This window comes from Diuraphis noxia, unplaced genomic scaffold, assembly GCF_037042655.1.
Source record: "Diuraphis noxia isolate RWA-SAM2 unplaced genomic scaffold, SU_Dnox_SAM2 contig0018, whole genome shotgun sequence".
Classification (NCBI taxonomy): Eukaryota; Metazoa; Arthropoda; class Insecta; order Hemiptera; family Aphididae; genus Diuraphis; species Diuraphis noxia.
This window is the reverse complement of record NW_028301728.1, coordinates 66,554-87,917: the sequence shown is the minus strand read 5'-3', so window position 1 is coordinate 87,917 and position 21,364 is coordinate 66,554. Positions and strand designations below refer to the sequence as shown.

General features: G+C 27.7%; 1 protein-coding gene across 1 annotated transcript; it reads left to right on the top strand.

The window, feature by feature from the left end:
* Window positions 1-15,573: 15,573 nt before the first annotated feature.
* Window positions 15,574-16,308, top strand: LOC149053972 (uncharacterized). Its single transcript, XM_089230738.1, has 4 exons — window positions 15,574-15,645; window positions 15,752-15,826; window positions 16,049-16,147; window positions 16,252-16,308. Exons 1-4 carry the CDS (start codon window positions 15,574-15,576, stop codon window positions 16,306-16,308), a joined length of 303 nt encoding a protein of 100 aa, XP_089086864.1.
* The last annotated feature ends 5,056 nt before the right edge of the window (window positions 16,309-21,364 follow it).

Sequence of the window (21,364 nt, the reverse complement as noted above, 5' to 3'; positions counted from 1 at the left end):
ATGCATTTTTTTTTAATAAGTGGTAAAATAAATTTTACCACGTAGTTAAAACTTATGGTCTTATGGGTTGTAAGTTGTAAAACTATTGTTGGTATTGTTGGTAAACATTTTGAGAAGGAAAAATATTTTTTATGTACCTAGGTATAAAGAAATCGAGAAAAATATTATCATAAAAATTAATTAAATAAGAAAACAAAAAACATGATTCATACCATTGACTGAAAAAAAAACAATCATAACATTTGCTTAAAATTTTTAAATAATAGACCAAGGAAGAAAAAGTACTGTAAAATCGTTAAATTGTTGTAATAGATTTATTTTAAAGTCAATTACTTATTGTTACGTAGTATTGTTAAATTAATTTTATAGTATAAAATATCCTAGACTGACAAACCATGTCCGCTAAGACTGCTAAGAGTCGTTTTTCGTATAGGTACAGTGATATATCGGCTGCATCCGAATTGCGTGTGGAAAAAAAGAACTATGTTAGACAACAACCGAATTGCGTGCGCGGTTTTTTCGAGACACAGCCGAATTGCGTGCGTGGTTTCTTCATGACAAAGTGAATTGCGTGCGCATATTTTATTTAAAGACAACCGGTTTTCACCGAGCTGGATGTGTCGGCCGGAGAATCATTTATCTGTATCTAATATGATAGCTATATATGGGTATTATCATTGATTATAAATACTAGTATTTATAATCAATGGTATTATGTACTATGTAGGGAATGGGACTTTTCGGCAATAAGATATAAGCTGATAATTTGATAAATAATATTAAACGATCTATATTCTATATGAAATTGGAATTGAATATCAGTTGATAGTCAACACTCAATCGCGACCAAAATGGAAGTGAATCAAATGTTAAGCGAAAAAAATAAAAAATTATACATAATTAACGGGTATAAATTTCATTTTCAAACATTTTTAAATAACAACATACAGAGATGGGCATGTACTAAACGTTTGTGTAAATCTTTTTTTAAGCTAAGTGAAAATGGTGATATTGTTTTTAGTGTTTTAAATCACGATCATGACAAGGATGATATTATGATATTATGGTATATATGAAGAAATTTGCCAGTTGGGTTTTAGTTTGAATACAAAACTCAAAATATATATACAGGGTGTCCCGTGAAGATTTACCCATTGCAATATCTCCCGAAATTCTGGTTGTATAATAAGACTCACAGGAATAAGAACTACAATTATTTTATATTTTAATTGATTTTAATGTTTTGATAAAGAAGTTAAAAAATATATTTTTTTATTAATTATTTCCAAAATAATTAAAGATAGTCATTTTGTAGTTTATTTTTCTGAAAATATTGACGTTTCAAAATTTTATTTCCATTAATTTCTAGATTTTTAATATTTTTTTTAGTTTCGAGAAAAATTGTGACTTTTTAATACCGTAATGTTATCAAACATGTGACCCGCCTCGCCGCGCGCATTCCCATACGGCCGGCCGAATACCTTCCGTGTTCCTATAATAGTTATAAATTATAATCATATTTTATTTCTTCAAAACTATAAAAAATATTAAAAATCAGGAAATTAATGAAAATAAAATTTTGAAACGTCAATATTTTCAGAAAAATAAACTCTACAAAATGGCTATCTTTAATATTTTTGGAAATAATTAAATAAAATAATATATTTTTTACATTTTTTACAAAAACATTGAAATAAATTAAAAAATGAAATAATTGTAGTTCTTATCCCTGTGAATCTTATTATAAAACCAGAATATTAATATCTCCATTATTTCGTGAGATATCTCAATGGGTAAATCCTCGCGGGACACCTGTATATAAACAAGCCTATTTTTTTTCTTCTTATTTTTATAATATTTTGACTGTAATTTTAAATTACATTTTTTGCTACTCATATAAAATATTTAAAAATAATCGTTTATACGAGATACCTAATAATTGTATTGTATTATCACTTGAATTAATATTGTTTTAATAATTTTTTTTTTTTTTTAGGGTTAAGGCTTCGACAACTGAGGTCATTAGCCTGGGGGAACTGTAGGGGAAGGTACTGTAGGTTTTAAACACGTGGGTATTTTGTCAGAATTTTGAATGGGCACCCGTAGGTTTCTGCCATGCCCGGTTGGGGGGCGGCCTCTCTCTCCAGACACCGCGAAAATGCCCAAAGAGCGATGCCGCCCGTGACCGAGGTTCGAACCGGCGACTGCGTGCACGGCGGCAACAGAGGCCTTAGTCCGCTCGGCCACTCTACCCCCTTTAATAATTTGTATTCGAAGAATAAATGTATTCTTTAATTATTTAATGTAAATAAATCTGGCACACCGTGCGGCATCAACACTGTATCTCGCACGCAACTCGGCTCTGTCACAAAAAAACCGTGCAACTCAACCCTGTTATGAAAAAACCACGCACGCAATTCGACCCAGAAAACGATTTTCGCACGCAACTAGGAACCGCTGATTATATCATTGAATTCAAATTTAATATCATCCATTACAATAACACAATAATTGTAATCCACTGTACAGCAGAGTGACATTATCTGACTTTTGTTAGTTTTAATGTTTGATTATACAATTTATATTAGTTTTCAATAAATTTATGTTATTAAATTAATGATTCTAAGATTCTTCTAAGATTTTTAAAATGTTTAAATCATATTTTATTTTGGAATATCAATTCAATCTTTAAAAGTAATTACCTCTACATAAAGTTAAATTTAATATATTATACGTACAATTAAATGATGGACCTAAAAAACAGAAAAGTCATAATAATTCGTTATTCGTGTGATATTTTCAATGGACCTAATGTACCTATAATATCTTAGACACAATAATATAGAAATATACGTTTTTAAATTATTCAGTTAAATAGAAGAATTTGAAATCGTTCGAGATATTAATAAATAATGAATTTGGAAATATTTGTTATTTTTTTAGTTTATGAACCTATATCAAACATAGTATAGAAAAAGGGGAATAGATAATAAATAATTGCTCGCGAAAGTTGTCTATTATGATCGGCCACTGGTGCGGATGTTGCCACACCGTTTTCCCCTTGATCGAGAAAGCAGACTTCGTTCGATCCATCTGATCGAGCGGCGTCGGCCCGCCGCCGTGCGCGTGTGTTGTTGTTGTTGAGCACGATTTAAGATATACAGGTTGCCCATCGGCATATGATAAGGTGAGAACCAAATTGAGTTCTTTGAGGTGCTGGAAATTACAGTAAGCGCTCCATGTGAAAGAAAAGTTAACTACCGTATCGCTGCCGGTTGCCACATTGCCTGCTGAATTTTAAATTTTCTATTTTCAGTTACGTGTAGTAAATAATAATTATAAAAGAATTATTCTTTTTACTAATTTAAATTTTACAATTTTATATTATTTCCCAAACATTTAAGATTTTATTGAAGTCTGCTTTCAAGCTATAACAGTAATAATAAATTATAAATTATATTGTAAGCTATATAGATTTTATTATTTTATTATAATTATCAAGCTATATAAAACAACCAATATATTTATTTATAAACTAATTAATTTATACACTTTTTACATTTATGTCCTAGCTACTTATTACCTTCTTAATCATGATTTAACTAATTTTGACATTTTTTTTAGTTCGGCATTGTTTTTTATTTGCTTGATTTATACAAAATAACAAAGTTTTGTTTGCGATTGCGACTAAGTAGTAGTAGTAAGTACTTAAAGTATATTTATATGTATGTATCTTAGATCGTGGAATAGAATCTATAATTCCAATATTCCATACCTATTACCCTACCAATATGGCCATATGGAATATACCATAAATTCAAATTATTAAATATTTAGTGTGATAAACTGATAATTAGTTCGAGTCGTTCGAGATTTAAATTGTGATAGTAGGGAGCGCTAGCGTCGTTTTCCACAGCTGTGAGTCAATCTCATCTTCATACTTCAATCATTTCGGTATAGGTCGATGGGCAACCTGTATATCTTAAATCGTGTTTTTGAGACACTTATCCGAGATCAGTGATGGTATGTTGAAGGGAATTTCCCGGAATGCAGGAAAATTTGGTTGAAATTTTACCAAACGGGAATGCAGGGAAACTAAAGCAAAAATAGCTTATAAAACGGGAAATTTTGTGATTGCGCATTTGTAGGTTTTTAATAGTTTTATAAGATTATTTTTTTGTCACTAAAATTCTTGATAATATAATTTTCTACAGCCTTATCAATTATACAAAATATTCCTATACTATATGTGTGGTTAGCCACCACCACATAGTTCACAACACTTTGAGCGAGTGGTCACTGGTCACCATGGTTCTCGGCGGTACGACCGACCGCGTCGTTCCCCCCTTTCTCTTATCACTTCTCGTTCTCGTTCACCCTAGATGGCGACACCGAAGGGAAATTTTGAGTAAAAACGGGAGATTTTATAGCTCCAGGTGGGAATATAGTTGAAGCATCCATACCAACACTGATCGAGATACGTCGTTGGTCGTGTGTGTGTATATCGCTCTACAAAACACGCTTTTCTTTTCACTACATGTGGTTCTCGTTTTTGCGGTTTGTCTGTGCCCTTTGTTGCACCGCCGTTTCTGAAACTTTTTTAAATACAGTCGCTTTCGGAAGTTATTGTCAGAAGACACCGTCATCGCAGTCAGCGGTCGACGAATTGAATCGAGTATTCTCGAGTGTAATTCAAAACCACAAGTCTTGATCTTCTTTGGATTCGATTGCGACCAGCTCCGATCCAGTCAACATTATCAACCAGCTCCGGTCCCGTCAGTATTATCAACCAGCTCCGGTCCAGTGATCAATATTAGTCAGCTTCGGTCTAAAACAGGTCCAGATCACCGTCTCTGTATCCTTACGGTACCGTTCCTTATTCTATATTATTAATGTATACTATTATGTGTAAAATCAAAAATATTAGTACTTTGCTATTATTCACAATCCTGAATTGATATATTATTTATTTTAATATTGTGGTAACCCCATCCTCGACAGGGCACGAGTGATTGCTGTTCACGAGCCTCCTAGGTAAGTACAGCTGTGGCGCACAAGAATAGTTATAATTAGTATTCGGGTAACAAGCACCAACTGAACGGATTCATACATATTATAACGGTACTAGATGAATAAGTAAACATTATTAAAAACGATAGTCATAACAAATTATATGAGAAATACAAACCCCATAAATGGAATTTTTAAAATTAAACAAATTGAAAAATAAATAAATACAAAATTCACATACCCATTATTTCTAGAAGTATATTAAAAAACATAATATTTAGTAAATTACATTATATACTTAATGATTGACATAATCTAAAAAAATACTTTTCTACAAAACATTTCATTTCATAGTAGGTACTTTAAAACGATCTATCGATGAGAGTCGGTCACGTATTGTGAGATTTAACATTTTCAAGATGGTAGAAAATTTAATATAAGCTTATTGATAAGTTATTACAGCGATTAAACAAAAAAAAAAAAAAAAATTAAAAAATACCTAGTGCGTAATATTATATTTCTTCCATCACTTACAATAGATTAGAAGATAAATAACGATGGTCATTATAAATTATAAGTTCTGTATGCGTAAGATACGTAGCATCTGACTCATAGCATATTTTAACATACAAAGTACGGGGCACTAGTGCCCCCCAGTGATACTTTAATGCTACCCACTGGTGGGTGATCGTGCCACACTGCCACTGACTAATACATTCTCATAACGACCGATAGGTACCAATGTCAATTATTATGTATATAATATATGTATAAAGAACATAAAACTATTTTAAGCTTTCGACTCTTGTATAGTTTATCCCATACTATATAATAAACAATAATAATATTTTATTGAATGTAGAACTAGAACATGTCACATGCTCACAACTATTTTGTCGGAATTGTTTATATTAGATACCTATTGATAATATAAATTATACGAATAGATATATTTGTACTGATGTAGTACGAAAATAGTACACGTAATTTTAACAATGCTATCAATTTCTTCGGAAGTCGTCGATCGTCGCCGTAAATTGAAGGTTGGGTGGGAATAAGGTGCTATATTACAACATTTCTAATTTTCTACATATTTTGAATTTTCGTCCTGTACTCCTGATGAAAGACAGGCGAGGCGACCATATACTGTACAGGTAAATTTTATACTACTTTTATACAATTGTTTATAGAAGTATTCATATTTCATAGCATTGTTCTGTGATTGAAATATCAAATACTTATACTCGTCCAGGGCCGGATTGGATAGTCTCGGCCCTTCAAGAAATAATTTTCAATCTGTCCGTAATTTGCTATATAAGGCCATATTGGACGAATTTTAGTATTAATAAATAGTAATGATCTTATCCTGTTTGTTGACTGTATACCTAGTGTATACTATTATAATATAGCTGTCATTAAAATGCTAAGTTTCTGGAATCTAAAGAGAAAAGAAGGAAACTACCTGACCCAGAGCTATACCAGAATCAAGAATTTATACAAACATTTTTTTCCATAGATTCAAACATATAATTTTAAATTTGAACACGTATTTTTTTAAATACAGATACTGATAGAAATATATATTCTCTGTTCTACTTATTTTATCAAAGTTTTATTATTGAAAAATCGGTTATTTTGATATAATTATAATATCTCAAATTCTCAATAAATAAACCTATATACAACTTGTAGATGTATTTTTCAATAGAGTACAGTTAATAAACCTATATCAAAATTGTTGAGATAGGAGAGTTGATTTTCTTTCCATGTTCCTCTGGTAGACAATTTTATTGAAGTGCCACCCAGTGAAAATTACTTAAAATATGCTCTGTAATAATAGTCGGGGCAACGAAAAATGAGCGCTGATCCCGCAACCCGTTGTTTATACCCGCCGTTTAGGCCAATAAATCTCAACATAGTGCAGCTGTCATGCCCCCGCGCTTCGTGCCTATTGTATGTTTTTTGTTTCAAAAATTGGTAACCACTACTAGTAAACTGCCGCTTGGTGCATGATGGGCAACGCTCATTTTTCCCCCGACTATAGAGTGTATGTTTGACCAGTAAGAGTAAAATCTACTGTATGTCTAAAAGTATACATTTTTAATAGAAATACAAATGACCAACTTTTTGAGGATTTTGTAAAACATACAACTTACAGGTTATTTTCGAAATGTTTTACTGGGGTTACTAACAATGTGCAAACGTTAAATTCGGCTACCGACGAATTGATTAGTGATAATAAGAATACATTTATAATTGCAAATTGAATTATGTATTATACAGTGGTAAGTCTATCAGTTTGGCATGTTATTAAGTTATAATGATATTCATAAATGCAATAGATTATAGATTTGAAAAAAATAGTTTGGTTTACAGAGTTATACTATATTGGAAAAACAAAATTAAATTGAGCTTACGGTAGTGTGATATCCAAGTTCCTATAATACTAGTGTTTCTTTTTATACCTACTGATTCCTCAGGTTTTTTACCCTTATATACACGCTTTCATTTAAGATGGACTTTTAAAATTTCAAATTTCAAACTTAAATTATAAGATTTAGTAACTTAGGACGTTGTGAAAAATTGATATTAAGCCTATTCAAGAGGAGAGAACATCAACGTTTTAATTTTTGTTACTGACTGACTGTTTATAGTAATCATAAGGTACATCCCGAAAATGTATAAACGATAAATTAAGCATAAATGTAAGTATTATACTTAGTATAGACGAAAAAATCTAAAAACTCTAATTATCTTTAAGTGAGTATGTATATGTAAGAACAAGTTTTTACATTTTATACAACTATTGCGTATTGTAGATGAATAGGTAGGTACATCAATATGATGTTAATCAGATATTATAGAATTCTATAATTAGAGTCACAATAATTTGTTTAAAATGAACAACTATTTTAACCCATAAATATAATATAATATGTAGATTATTTTGAGCTAAATAGAATTGATTAATTTTAGACTCTGAGAGTCTGAGCGGAGTGTAAATGAATTGTGTTTTTTTTTTGTGTCTGTGTACACGATAAGTGGTCAAAATAGTGCTTCAATTTTCAATTTTAACTAAAAAGTTTCAATCAAAATAAATAAATTTCAAATGTATAAATTTAACTTTAAAAGATTTGAAATATTTTGAAAATTGTATCATGTATATGAATTCTAGTACAAACATTCAGTGGAAATTTCATGTGTCTACGATAATTTGTTTTGGAGTTGCACTAATATCAAAATATGATTCCCTTAAAAATTGATTTTGCGTAAAAATTCCCGTTCTTCCTTAATTTTTTGATTTTCTGGTGGTTTTGAAAACTACTGGAAAATTAATAATTTGAACTCCCCAATGCACTAACTAGATTCTTTTTCTAATCGGAAAATCTACTGAAGTTGAAAATTTAAGCATTATTTTGACAACTTATCGTGTACACATTCACACAAAAAAAAAAAAATTAAAATAAAATAACATAAATTATTACAAAATCAATAAATTCATTGCTTCGCTCAGAATTTAAAATTAGGAAAAACGAGAATGTTTACGCAAAATCAATTTTTGAGAAAATCGATTTTAGATATTGGTGTAACTCTATAAGATTAATTTCCGTATATACATGAAATGATCACTGGATGTTTAATGTTTATATTGGCATTTTATATACGTGATGAACATTTCAAAATATTCCAAATGTTTCAAGTTATTTATGGACATTTACAATTTTCAATATTTCTATATAGATATGACCAAAGATTTGATTTAGATTTGAAAACTCAATACAAGATTCTTCATAAGTTAGTCTACTTTTATACACTTAAAGTTTTAAAATTTTTACAAAATTAATCAAATTTTAAATTTACAAATTCTTTAGTTGTTACAAATTTGTAAAACGTTTAACTTTTATAGCTTAGGATTGAAAATTTAAAACAAGATTTCAAGTAAGTAGTTAACAAACAAAATCAAAAAATTATAAAAATATGGGTTTTTTTTATAGTTTTTACTGTTGTAATTTAAAAATAGAATTCGTCGTGAGTACCTGAAATTTTTAGATTATACTTTATATTCTAATTCTAATTTTTATTTTTTTATTTAGCAAATACGCCTCAACTACCGGGGTTATTGGCGTTTCAAAATACATATTATCGTTTACTTAATTTATACAAAAAAATAAATTGTAAACAGGTGAAAAATTAATATAATAAGTTTTGAGAAAAGTTTGTGTACAATTTGTGTGTAATTCTCAGTTTTGTTAATACTATTATATTTTTTTGCAAAAGGTTGATCTCTTTGAGGAATTCTAATAGTGATGATGTTCTCTCCTAATTATAATTGATCATGTCGTTAGTGAATTATAATAATCTTTTATAGTATATGAATTGTATGTATTATGAATGACTAAGTTTGTCGAGTTCATAATAAATCTAATTAGGTTCATTTTGAGTTTATTAAAGGTACCTACCTAATTTTTTTTTTAAATCATAACATTATAATAAAATTGAGATAGTATAATATATCCTAGACTGACAAACCGTCTTCGCTCAGAATCGTACGTTTATTGTATACAATGATATTATATCATTGAATTCAAATTTAGTACCATCCAATTTACAGTAACCAACTTGTAACCTACTGTATATCAGAGTGACATCTACTTACTTGCTTTTTTTATAGTTTATATCAATTGTTTTCAGTAAACTTATAATCTCAAATGAATCATACTCTTATGATTTTTAAAATGTTTAAACAATTTTGTATGTTGGTATATTCAATTCAATCATTACAAATACATTTAACAGATAATTAAATCAAATATGTTATACGTACGACTGAGATTTGGAACTAAAATAAAGAAAAATAATAAAAAAATCGTTATGCATGTGATATTTTCAATTGACTTAATGTACCTATAATATCTTAGATACAAAAATATAGCAATATAAGTTTTTTAAATATTGAGTTAAATAGAAGAATTTTAAATAGATCGAGGTATTGATAGATAATAAATTGGGAAATATTGGTTTATTTTTATAGTTTATGAACCAATATTAAACATAGTATAGAGAAGGGAATAGGTAATAATTAGGGCCCGGAATTATATGCACTAAAAATGTTAGTACATATATGCATGCATATATGCACTTAAAATATGCATAAATATGTGAACAAAAATGCATTTAAATGAAATGTATTTAGTTTAAAAATGTATATAATTCATTAAATAATCAATATGGAAAAAAAATGTATTAAATACCTAGTTTATATAATTGAATTGTATTTTGTATGATGTATTCAATTGAGTATGTTGCATTTTAAACATTCACTCATCTAAATAAAAACTCGTGAACAAAAATCAATAAAAACAAATGTAGTACCTAGGTATTTTCAAATAAAAATGTATGTCTTTTTTAAACAATTTTTTTTCTTCATATTCGCAGGTTTTACATAGCGTTAAGTCTTAGTATTAATAACCTAATACTATTTCTTCATAATTAATATGCATTATATTTTAGAAAAATGGTAAAATATGCATAAAAATTAAAAATGTTCCAAATATGCAAAAATATGCAACAATTAGTTTTGCATTTAATCACACTAAGTTAAGATACAAATTTGTGTTTTATCTAACTACTTTTTAATTTAATAAATAAAAATATGCAAAAGCATACAATTTCGGGCCCTAGAAATAATTAATAGTTATAATTAGTATTCGGGTAACAAGCACCTCTGTGAGCAAAATTTAGTTTCATAGCTTTAACTTAGTAGTCACATCGAGACATGTGAAGTTCAATATTTGAGCTCAGAGACAACGCTGAGATAACCCATAGACGCTTAATGTCCAATCTTGTGAAGTTACTGCATGCCATGTCACAAAACAATGGTTTATGTTACGTCACATTGTAACATTCATAAGCAATCAGGTTGAGATATAAAGGGACTAACTAGTTACATCACACTAACTACGCATAGAGTACACAGTCAAAGTGGATGCTAGGATGCTAGGGAAAAAATTAAAAACACGCATATCGATTTTATTGGTGAAGGATTCGAACCCACAACCCCTAAATCTATGGGTTACGCCTAACCCATCGGGACACGCTACTGAGATATTAATTAGGTTGCAGTTTGTTGTATTTAAGGTTTTTTAATAATCACAAGTTCAGCAGGTACATACATTTAAACAATTTGTTTAATTTAATATAATTTATATTAATTGTTAACTTATTAGGGGAGGTCATAACCATAGGGTTTACCAACATATTTCGATCAAATTAATTAACTTGACGAATCAACCAATATCACTATTGTAATTTCTATGTTAAATTACATATTGATTTCTCATACACCACTGGACCACGATGTCTTATAGATTCGCTATTTAACTTTTTTTTACAATACTTCGATTAGCCCGAACATAGATATTACACTGTGTCGTCACATTTGAGACTTAAAACGGTCATCTCATAGACTTCAACATCTTCTTTATGCACACAGGGACAAACTAAACGGATTCATACCCATAACGATAGGTTCTCGATGAGTAAGTAAATATTTAAGAAAGGTAATCATTACAAAAGCTATGAGATACAAACCCCATAAATGGAACTTTTGACTAAAAATATTATTCGTGAGTAATTGTGATTTCTTCAATATTCTTTATATTCTAATTATAATAATTAATGTTTTTTATGATTTATGTTAATACTTAATAGGATACATATTATATATACTATGCATGATTAAGTTTGTCGGGTACATAATAAACTTTATTTGAGTAATTTGGAGTTTATTTTATAGTTACCTACATATTTTTTTTGTTAAAATAATAACAATATAATTAATACAGTATAAAATATCCTAGACTGACAAACCGTCTTCGCTCGTAATCGTTCGTTTTTCGTATTCAAAATAATATTATATCATTGAATTCAAATTTAGTACTATCCATTACAGTAACAAACTTGACACTTGTAACCTACTGTACACAGCAGAGTGACATCCACTTACTTGTTTTTTTCAGTGTTGGTGAGTTGCGGCCTAAACCCTAAATAACGTATGAGTTGCGGCCCGGGTTTATGAGAGGTACGTACGAGTTGCGGCCCGGGTTTATGAAAGGTGAGTACGAATTGCGGCCATACAATAATGTATATATTACATATATATATATATATATTATATATTATATTATATTATATACTATATGTCTATTTTCTAGTATAAAACTGTCGTACTTATATTAATATTGGCCGTAAAGACCTATTATGAAATTATATTAAATAATAAATAATAAAAAATATAAAAGTATAATTGGTGTAATATATTATGATAATAATGTCCAAAAAAATCAAAGCATTCATAATGTAAGTCATATATGGCAGATAATACGATAAAACGATCTATATTATCTTTATCATATTATATACAAAAATATAACTTCCCATACGTATTGAACATTTCGTTTATACGGTATATAGGTAATAGGTATATAATATATATTATATAAGTAAGGTACATATGTAATGATAATTACTTGGGCCGCAACTCACCCTCAGTCGTTTTTTTTTTATAATTTATATTAATTGTTTTCAATAAATGTATAATCTCAAATGAATCATTTTCTTATGATTTTTAAAATGTTTAAATAATTTTTTAAGTTGGTATATTCAACTCAATCATTAAAAATAAATTTAACACATAATTGAATCAAATCAATTATGCGTACGTCTTAGATTTGCTGGAATAAAAATAAATAAAAATAATAAAAATTCATTATGGAAAAGCTAAGTAGCATTGATACCTATAACGGTACTCGATGAATAGGTAAGTAAAAACTTGAGAATGGTGATCATTACATATATTTTTTTATTTAAAGATGTTTTTCATATCGAATTCAATTATTTTATTCGATTAATATTTTTATATCAACCAAGATTTTTTTTTTTATTCAAAACATATTTTTTAGTTAAATTAAATTTTTATATCAACTAAGATTCTTTTATTTAATCAATAATGTTTAATCAAATAATTTTTATTATTACTTAGATTTTTTGATCTTTTTTTTTTTTAGATATTTTTTATCCGTGCTGGGGAAATGGTCCCCTTTCATTAGTTTTTATATTTGTATATTCTATAAGCACTAATTGAGCACTAAAAATTGATAGTCTATCGGGAATTAGTGCTTTTCATGATGCCGCCAGGTTGAAATTAATTTTTTTTTTTTTGAAACAATAACAATATAATTAATATAGGTAGTATAAAATATCCTAGACAGTCAAACTGTCTCCGCTAAGAATCGTTTTTTTTATACAATTTAATTCAAATTTAGTACCATTCATTACAGTAACCCACTTGTAACAGTTGTAACCTACTGGACAGCAGAGTGACATCCACTTATTTGGTTTTTTATAGTTAGTGTTAATTCATTTTAATACATTTATAATATCAAATGAATCATTCTCTTAAGATTTTTAAAACGTATAAATAATTTTATATGTTGGTATATTCAACTCAATCATTAAAAATAAATTTAATACATAATTGAATCAAATCAATTATACGTACGATTTGGACTTTCTGGAATTAAAATAAATAAAAATAATAAAAATTCATTATGCATGTCGTTCGGGTGAGCAATAGCGATAAAACCTCAGATAAAGCGGGCATTATTTTGTATTAACTATAATATTTATAATAATTATGTATATACAGTTTAGTTCTTCTGTTTCCGTCAAACGCGGCTCAGTAAACCAAACGCTGACACTCGCCGCGTATAGTATTAAGATTACTAAAAATTAATGCTTACATGAAATAATTAAATAAATCACATGCTTAATTATTACTTCTAATCAAATGCGTTCTTAATTAATTATACAGTCCACAGCATCAATAACTAATAAAAAAATAAAATAAAATAACACAACATAAATTGGTCCTAAACGAACCGGATTCGGAATAATAGTGCGGAAGTAAAAGTGTATCTTAACGCGAGTGAAGTGCGTGCAGCAACGAAGAGGAACTCATATTCAAGGGTTGCGGCAGGAAAGCAACACAAACCAAAAAGCAAGGTAAGTGAACAATAAATACCGAAACGTAAAATAGTGCGCAGAAGGTTAGGCTTGGTCATTCTATAGGGATACGAATAACGTGTTACGTAAGGAACAATCGGGCACAAAAGGTATTAAATATATATAGTATATAGTTGGAAAGCACGGAGAGCAGATTTCAACCTCGACCAAAGTCTAAGTATTTGTAAATCGGTGTGGTAATAACACGGGTGATAAAATGCCGACGGATCAACAAAATCCAACGAATGACGACTAGGTTACAAGGGGAGGATGTTGGAGAAATCCCCCAATGATAGAAACGCCATTTGTACTTGGACGAGAGGTCATACAAATTTGTACAAATTGCGTACTAAATGATGGGATAAAAAAAGCACACTTTTGCCATGGATTCTTGTGGGGGGTGCTGGGGTAATGTTTCTCTAGCACCGTCCAAGTTTTTTACTTGTTGGGCGAAAACTAAACGCATATCAATTTGAAAAATGGTCATACAAACAGTGGCGTAGCCAGGGGGGGTTTTGGGTGTTTAAACCCCCCCCCCCCCACATTGCCTTTCCACGTCTAATAAATTATTATTAATATTTCATTAATTCTAGTACTTCCTATCTATAAAAATATATGACAAAACGTTTCTGGATATTCCGAGAACTCGTCCAGAAACATGATTGATAATAATAATATTATATAATTATCTTAAATCATGATACTATCTGCACGGGTTTTCAACAACTGTGATTATGACGACGATTAAGAGGACGCTACACCCGCATACGTTGTTTCCGTCTTACAAGTGCGTAACATAGCAAATTTTATGCTCAGCAGATCACGTTTAGCTCCGTTAGTTTAAAATTTAGAGTAAATTGACCTCTTGAAAAAATTAAAGGTAACATTATTATCGAGGGCATGACGTAGGTTTTTTATTATATTTTAATTTTAAAGTGAGTTATGTGTATTTTAAGATATACAAACAATTTACAATTTTAAAACACACATAACTCACTTTAAAAATTAAAATATAATAAAAAGGCCTACGTCACGCCCTCGATAATAATGTTACCTTTAATTTTTGTAAGAGGTCAATTTACTCTAAATTTTAAACTAACGGAGCTAAACGTGATCTGCTGAGCATAAAATTTGCTATGTTACGCACTTGTAAGACGGAGACAACATATGCGGGTGTAGCGTCCTCTTAAAGATATTATTTTATATTATTTTAAGACCGTGGTTATGAGTTATTACAACGTATTATCACAATATTTGATAAAACTGTTTGTTTGCTTATAATTTATATCACGATAATATTCAAAAGTGAGACTGTTGTTATCTATTACTTTTGGTTGTGTGATATTGTGATAAATTAAAATCTGCAAATTTATAATTACGAAATTTATGAATACCTATTCAATATTGAATATACCAGGATAAAAAAAAAAATGTAATTTGTCAATTGAAATTTGAATTCATATTTGATATTAGTATATTACACATTTTACTTTTGCCGTTATGGATAAATTTCTAATAAGAAAAACGAGTGCAGCAGTATCTAAATCATCATCAAAAATTGATGTAGACGATGTGGTGAGTTAGTTAATACTTAATTATATTATTAGTACAACAAATAATATAGTCCATATAGGAAAGTAACATGAAATTATGTTAAATGTCGATTATTATATTTTAGACTAACACTGATAAAGACAAACATAAACGGTCTGTGGAAGATGATGAAGATGTTACCACCAAAATTACTAAAACTGTAAGTAATTACCTACCTACTTCTTAATTATATTTAATTAAAAAAATGACCTATTTGCTTAGCAGTTAGCAAAAACTACAAGATCATTATATCATATTGTATTATATTAGTTGAATTAATGTTTTTATTAGTAAAATTAAAAACTTGTATAGCTATGACACAACACCATTGATAGTATATGGGACTAACAATTAATGTTTTTTTTTTTTTTTTTTTTAACAGAGTAAGAATGTCCTGAACTTGAGAAATTCTGAAAACAGCCATGATACTGATATTACTGATTCTATGGATATTGGAATACTGATTCAGCAGTTAGAAAAGGTTTGTATGAAAAATGATTTAAATATGTTTTGATGTGGTTCTAAATTATTTTATGTTTATAATTTATATATTTTTAAATGTATAATATATGTATTTATGTTTAGATTTTAGATTCTGTGTGGGACAAGAAACCTGTTGGTTTTTACATAATGTTATTATGATTGTTTTAACTATTTGTATTATTGTTTTTTTTGTGTCTATGACCTGTGTTAATTGTTTGTGTGTATTAATGGTCAATAGGTAATAATAATAATATAGAATATATACAATAAATAAAATAAAAATTTACACCAATAGACAATAGTAAGTACTATGGTAAATTATATATAATATATATATTATAATTTTATAACCGATTATATTAGATTATTAATTTTCATATTGAGGTGTTTATAATATATAATTATAGAATTCTATAACTAAGTTTCATTTATACTTAACCCCCCCCCCCCTTGAAAATCCTGGCTACGCCACTGCATACAAATGCATACTAAATGTTAGTCCACAAAAATTTATGAAAACCGAATGGTGGGTACTGGATGAGTAACATACATATGATGTTATCATCAAGTTACCAGTAGTGGGGACATTGATAAATGTCAACAATACCTATAAACGATGATAGAAATTGATAGAAATATACGTTTTTAAAATATTCAGTTAAAATGAATACTCGTAATTTGAAATCAATCGAGATATTGATGAATAATAAATTTGAAAAAATTGGTTTATTTTTATAGTTTATGAACTCATATTAAACATAGTATGGAAAAGGTAAGTAGCATTGATACCTATAACGGTACTCGATGAATAGGTAAGTAAAAACTTGAGAATGGTGATCATTACATATATTTTTTTATTTAAAGATGTTTTTCATATCGAATTCAATTATTTTATTCGATTAATATTTTAATATCAACCAAGATTTTTTTTTTATTTAAAACATATTTTTTAGTTAAATTAAATTTTAATATCAACTAAGATTCTTTTATTTAATCAATATTGTTTAATCAAATAATTTTTATTATTACTTAGATTTTTTGATTTAGTTTAGATATTTTTTATCCGTGCTGGGGAAATGGACCCCTTTCATTAGTTTTTATATTTGTATATTCCATAAGCACTAATTGAGCACTAAAAATTGATAGTCTATCGGGAATTAGTGCTTTTCATGATGCCACCAGGTTGAAATTAATTTTTTTTTTTGAAACAATAACAAAATAATTAATATAGTATAAAATATCCTAGACTGTCAAACTGTCTCCGCTCAGAATCGTTTTTTTTTTATACAATGATATTATATAATTTAATTCAAATTTAGTACCATTCATTACAGTAACCCACTTGTAACAGTTGTAACCTACTGGACAGCAGAGTGACATCCACTTATTTGGTTTTTTATAGTTAGTGTTAATTCATTTTAATACATTTATAATATCAAATGAATCGTTCTCTTAAGATTTTTAAAACGTATAAATAATTTTATATGTTGATATATTCAACTTAATCATTAAAAATAAATTTGACATATAATTAAATCAAATATATTATACGTACCAAAGAAAACATCTCCTAAAAAAAATAAAAACAAAAAATTCATTATTCATTTGATATTTTCAATGTATCTAATGTACCAATAATCTTAAATACAGAAATATACGCCTTTAAAATATTTAGTTAAATAGAATAATTTGAAATCGATCGAGATATTGATAAACAATAAATCAGAAAATATTGTTTTATTTTTATAGTTTATGAACATATATAAAACATAGTAGAGAAAAAGGAATAGTTAATAATTAATAATTATACTTAGTACTGTGGTAAAAAGCAATGACTAAATAACTAAATAATTTTAGATATAACGATATTCGATAAGTAACTAATAATTTAAGAACGGCGACATTACAAATGCTACGATAGAGACACAAATCACATAAATGGAATTTTTAAAATTAAACAAATTGAAAAAAAAATACAAATTTCACATACTTGCACGCGCTAGAAATAAATTAACAAACATAATATTTCGTAAATGATATCATATACTTCATAATTGACATAATCTAAAAAATTTACTAGGTATATTATGCCCTTATTCTATAAAACATTTCATTTCGTAGTACTTTACTACGATCTATCGACGAGAGTCGATCGCTTGCGAGGTTTAACATTTTAAAAATGGTAGAACATTTAATATGAGCTTATTCACAAATTATTACAGCAATTTAAAAAAATATATGGTTAAAATATCCAGTGCATAATATTATATTTCTTTTAAAACACAAAGTAGATTAGAAGACAATTAACAATGGCTACTATAAATTATGAGTTAAAAGTGTGGAAAATACAATGCAATATCTTAAATACAAAAATATAGAAATACACGTTTTTAAAATATTCAGTTAAAATGAATAATTTGAAATCAATCGAGATATTGATTAATAATAAATTTGAAAAAATTGGTTTATTTTTATAGTTTATGAACTCATATTAAACATAGTATGGAAAAGGTAAGTAGCATTGATACCTATAACGGTACTCGATGAAGAGGTAAGTAAAAACATGAGGATGGTGATCATAACATATATTTTAGATTCTGAATGGAGTGATAAATGTATTGATTTTAAAATAAGGTGTGCTTTAGATTCTGAACGGAGTGATGAATGTATTGATTTTACCATGATGTGTGTTTGTTTTTGTTTTTGTGTCTGTGTACAGCATAACTAGTCGAAATAATGCTTCGATTTCAAACATTGGGGGTGGTTTCCAATGTAAAATTGAAGATCCTTGGTGCATTATAGAGGTCAAAAGTAAACATTTTCCAACAGTTTTCAAAAAAATCGAGAAAACCAAAAAAAAAAAAATGACAGTAAAACGGGAATTTTTACGCAAAACCAGTTTTCGACCAAATAGGTTTTCTTATATGGTTGTTATTCAAAAACTAATCACTGTAAATACTTGAAATGTTCTCCAAATGTTAATGTTACTGATATTTGTTTATTCTAGAAATTCATAAAAAATTTTCCTTTTATACCTAAGATTTGAAAATTTAATACAAGGCTCCTAAAATATTTTTACTATAGCAATTGAAAAATACAAGAAACGTATAGTCACATTTTTTTTTTACAAGCATTCAAAGTTTGAGTTTTGACAACATACGTAAAAATCAAGAAAATTCGTAAATTATTTTATGCTAGAAATTCATAAAAAATTTTATTTATTTGAAAATTTAATACAAGATTCCTTACAAATTTGTCAATCTCTATCACAAAAAAAATGTCCACCGGAAATTCAAATTAAATTTTTATTAGCATTTGAATTTCAAATATTGAAAAAAATTCGTCAAAACCATGAATATTTGTAAATTATTTTGTAGTTCAAAATTCATAATATTGTTTACGCAAAACAAGTTTTCGACCAAATCGATTTTATTATATGGTTGTAATTCAAAAAATAAACACTGAAAATACTTGAAATTTTCACCAAATGTTTATGTTTTTGTGTTATCTATATATGTGTAATTTAAAAAAAATTTTGACTTTTTTTGAGTTATTAATAGACCTCTGAAATTTTCGATTTTTATGAGAATTTTTTTTTGAAGTGTCGGTAAAAAAATTTTGGATGACAAAAAAAAACTTGAAAATTTAATACAAGGTTCCTTATTATTTGTTCTTATTGTAGTTAAAAAAAATTAAAAATCATTTGTGTAAATTTTTTTTATTAGCGTTTATAGTTCAAATTTGTACGAAAACGCGAAAATTTGCGAGTAATTTTGAAGTTGAAAAATCATAAAATTGTTTGTGTTCATAACTAAGGATTAAAAATACAACACTAAGTTTTCCTTCAAGTAGCTACAGACAAAACTCGAAACATCATTATAGGAAAAATTTTAAGTGAGTTTGAATTTTAAAATTTTACGAAATAGGGTAACGATAACGATTTTAAATATTTGTTATTAATCAAGAATTATAAGTCGTAGATAATTGAAAATTTTACCAAATATTTAGATTGGTATTTTCTTTACGTGATTTAATTTTGGAAATTTTTTGTCTTTTTTTGAAATATTTATAGACAGCTGAAATTTTCAATTAATCTGAAAAATTTTATTTGATGTGTCGATTAAATTTTTTTGGCCCAATTAAAATACTTGAAAATTTAATACAAGGTTCCTCATAAGTTTTTCTTATAGTGATTACAATAGTGATTAAAAAAATATAAGAATACATATGCACAATTTTTTTGATTAGCATTTGAAGTTCAAATATTGACAAAAATTCGACAAAACCATGAATATTTGCAAATTATTTTGTAGTTCAAAATTCATAAAATTGTGTGTATTTATATCTAAGGTTATAAAATTCAACACTAAATTTTCCATAAGTTTTCCTTCAAATACCTAGCTGTACAGAAAATTTGAAGCTTCATTATAGGAAAAATGTTTTGAGCGTTTGAGTTTTAAATTTTTATGAAATCGCGTATCGATAATGATTTATTCTCAAACCAGGTATAATACCTATGTATATCTATGACAATATAAGGTATTATGAATTATGATAACTACATGCAATGTTTTTGGAAAAATTTATTAACCATGCCTTATGCAAAATGCGTCCTAATTAAAAAATAAAATATTTGTTTCAAAATAACATGTAGTATGAACATAAAATGAATAATATAGTATGACAATATTTAAATATAATATATCCTAGACTGACAAATCATCTCCTTTCAGAATCGTTTTTCATATACAATGATAACTATCATTGCATTCAAGTTTAACCTACCCTAGTCAGAGGTGCACCCCACCACCTAATGTACAGCAGAGTGGTACTCAATTACCTGCTTTTTTTTATTTAACGATGTTTTTCATATCGACTTCAATTATTTTATTCGATTAATATTTTTATATCAATCAAGAATTTTTTTTATTCAAAACATATTTTTTAGTTAAATTAAATTTTTTATATCAACTTAGATTCTTTTATTTAATTGATATTCTTTAATCAAATATTTTTTATTATTACTTAGATATTTTGATCTAGTTTAGATATTTTTTATCCGTGCTGGGGAAATGGAAACCTTTCACTAATTTTTATTTCACTAATTGATAGTCTGGCGGGAATTAGTGCTTTTCATGATGCCGCCAGGTTGAAATTAAATTTTTTTTTGAAACAATAACAATATAATTAATATAGTATAAAATATTCTAGACTG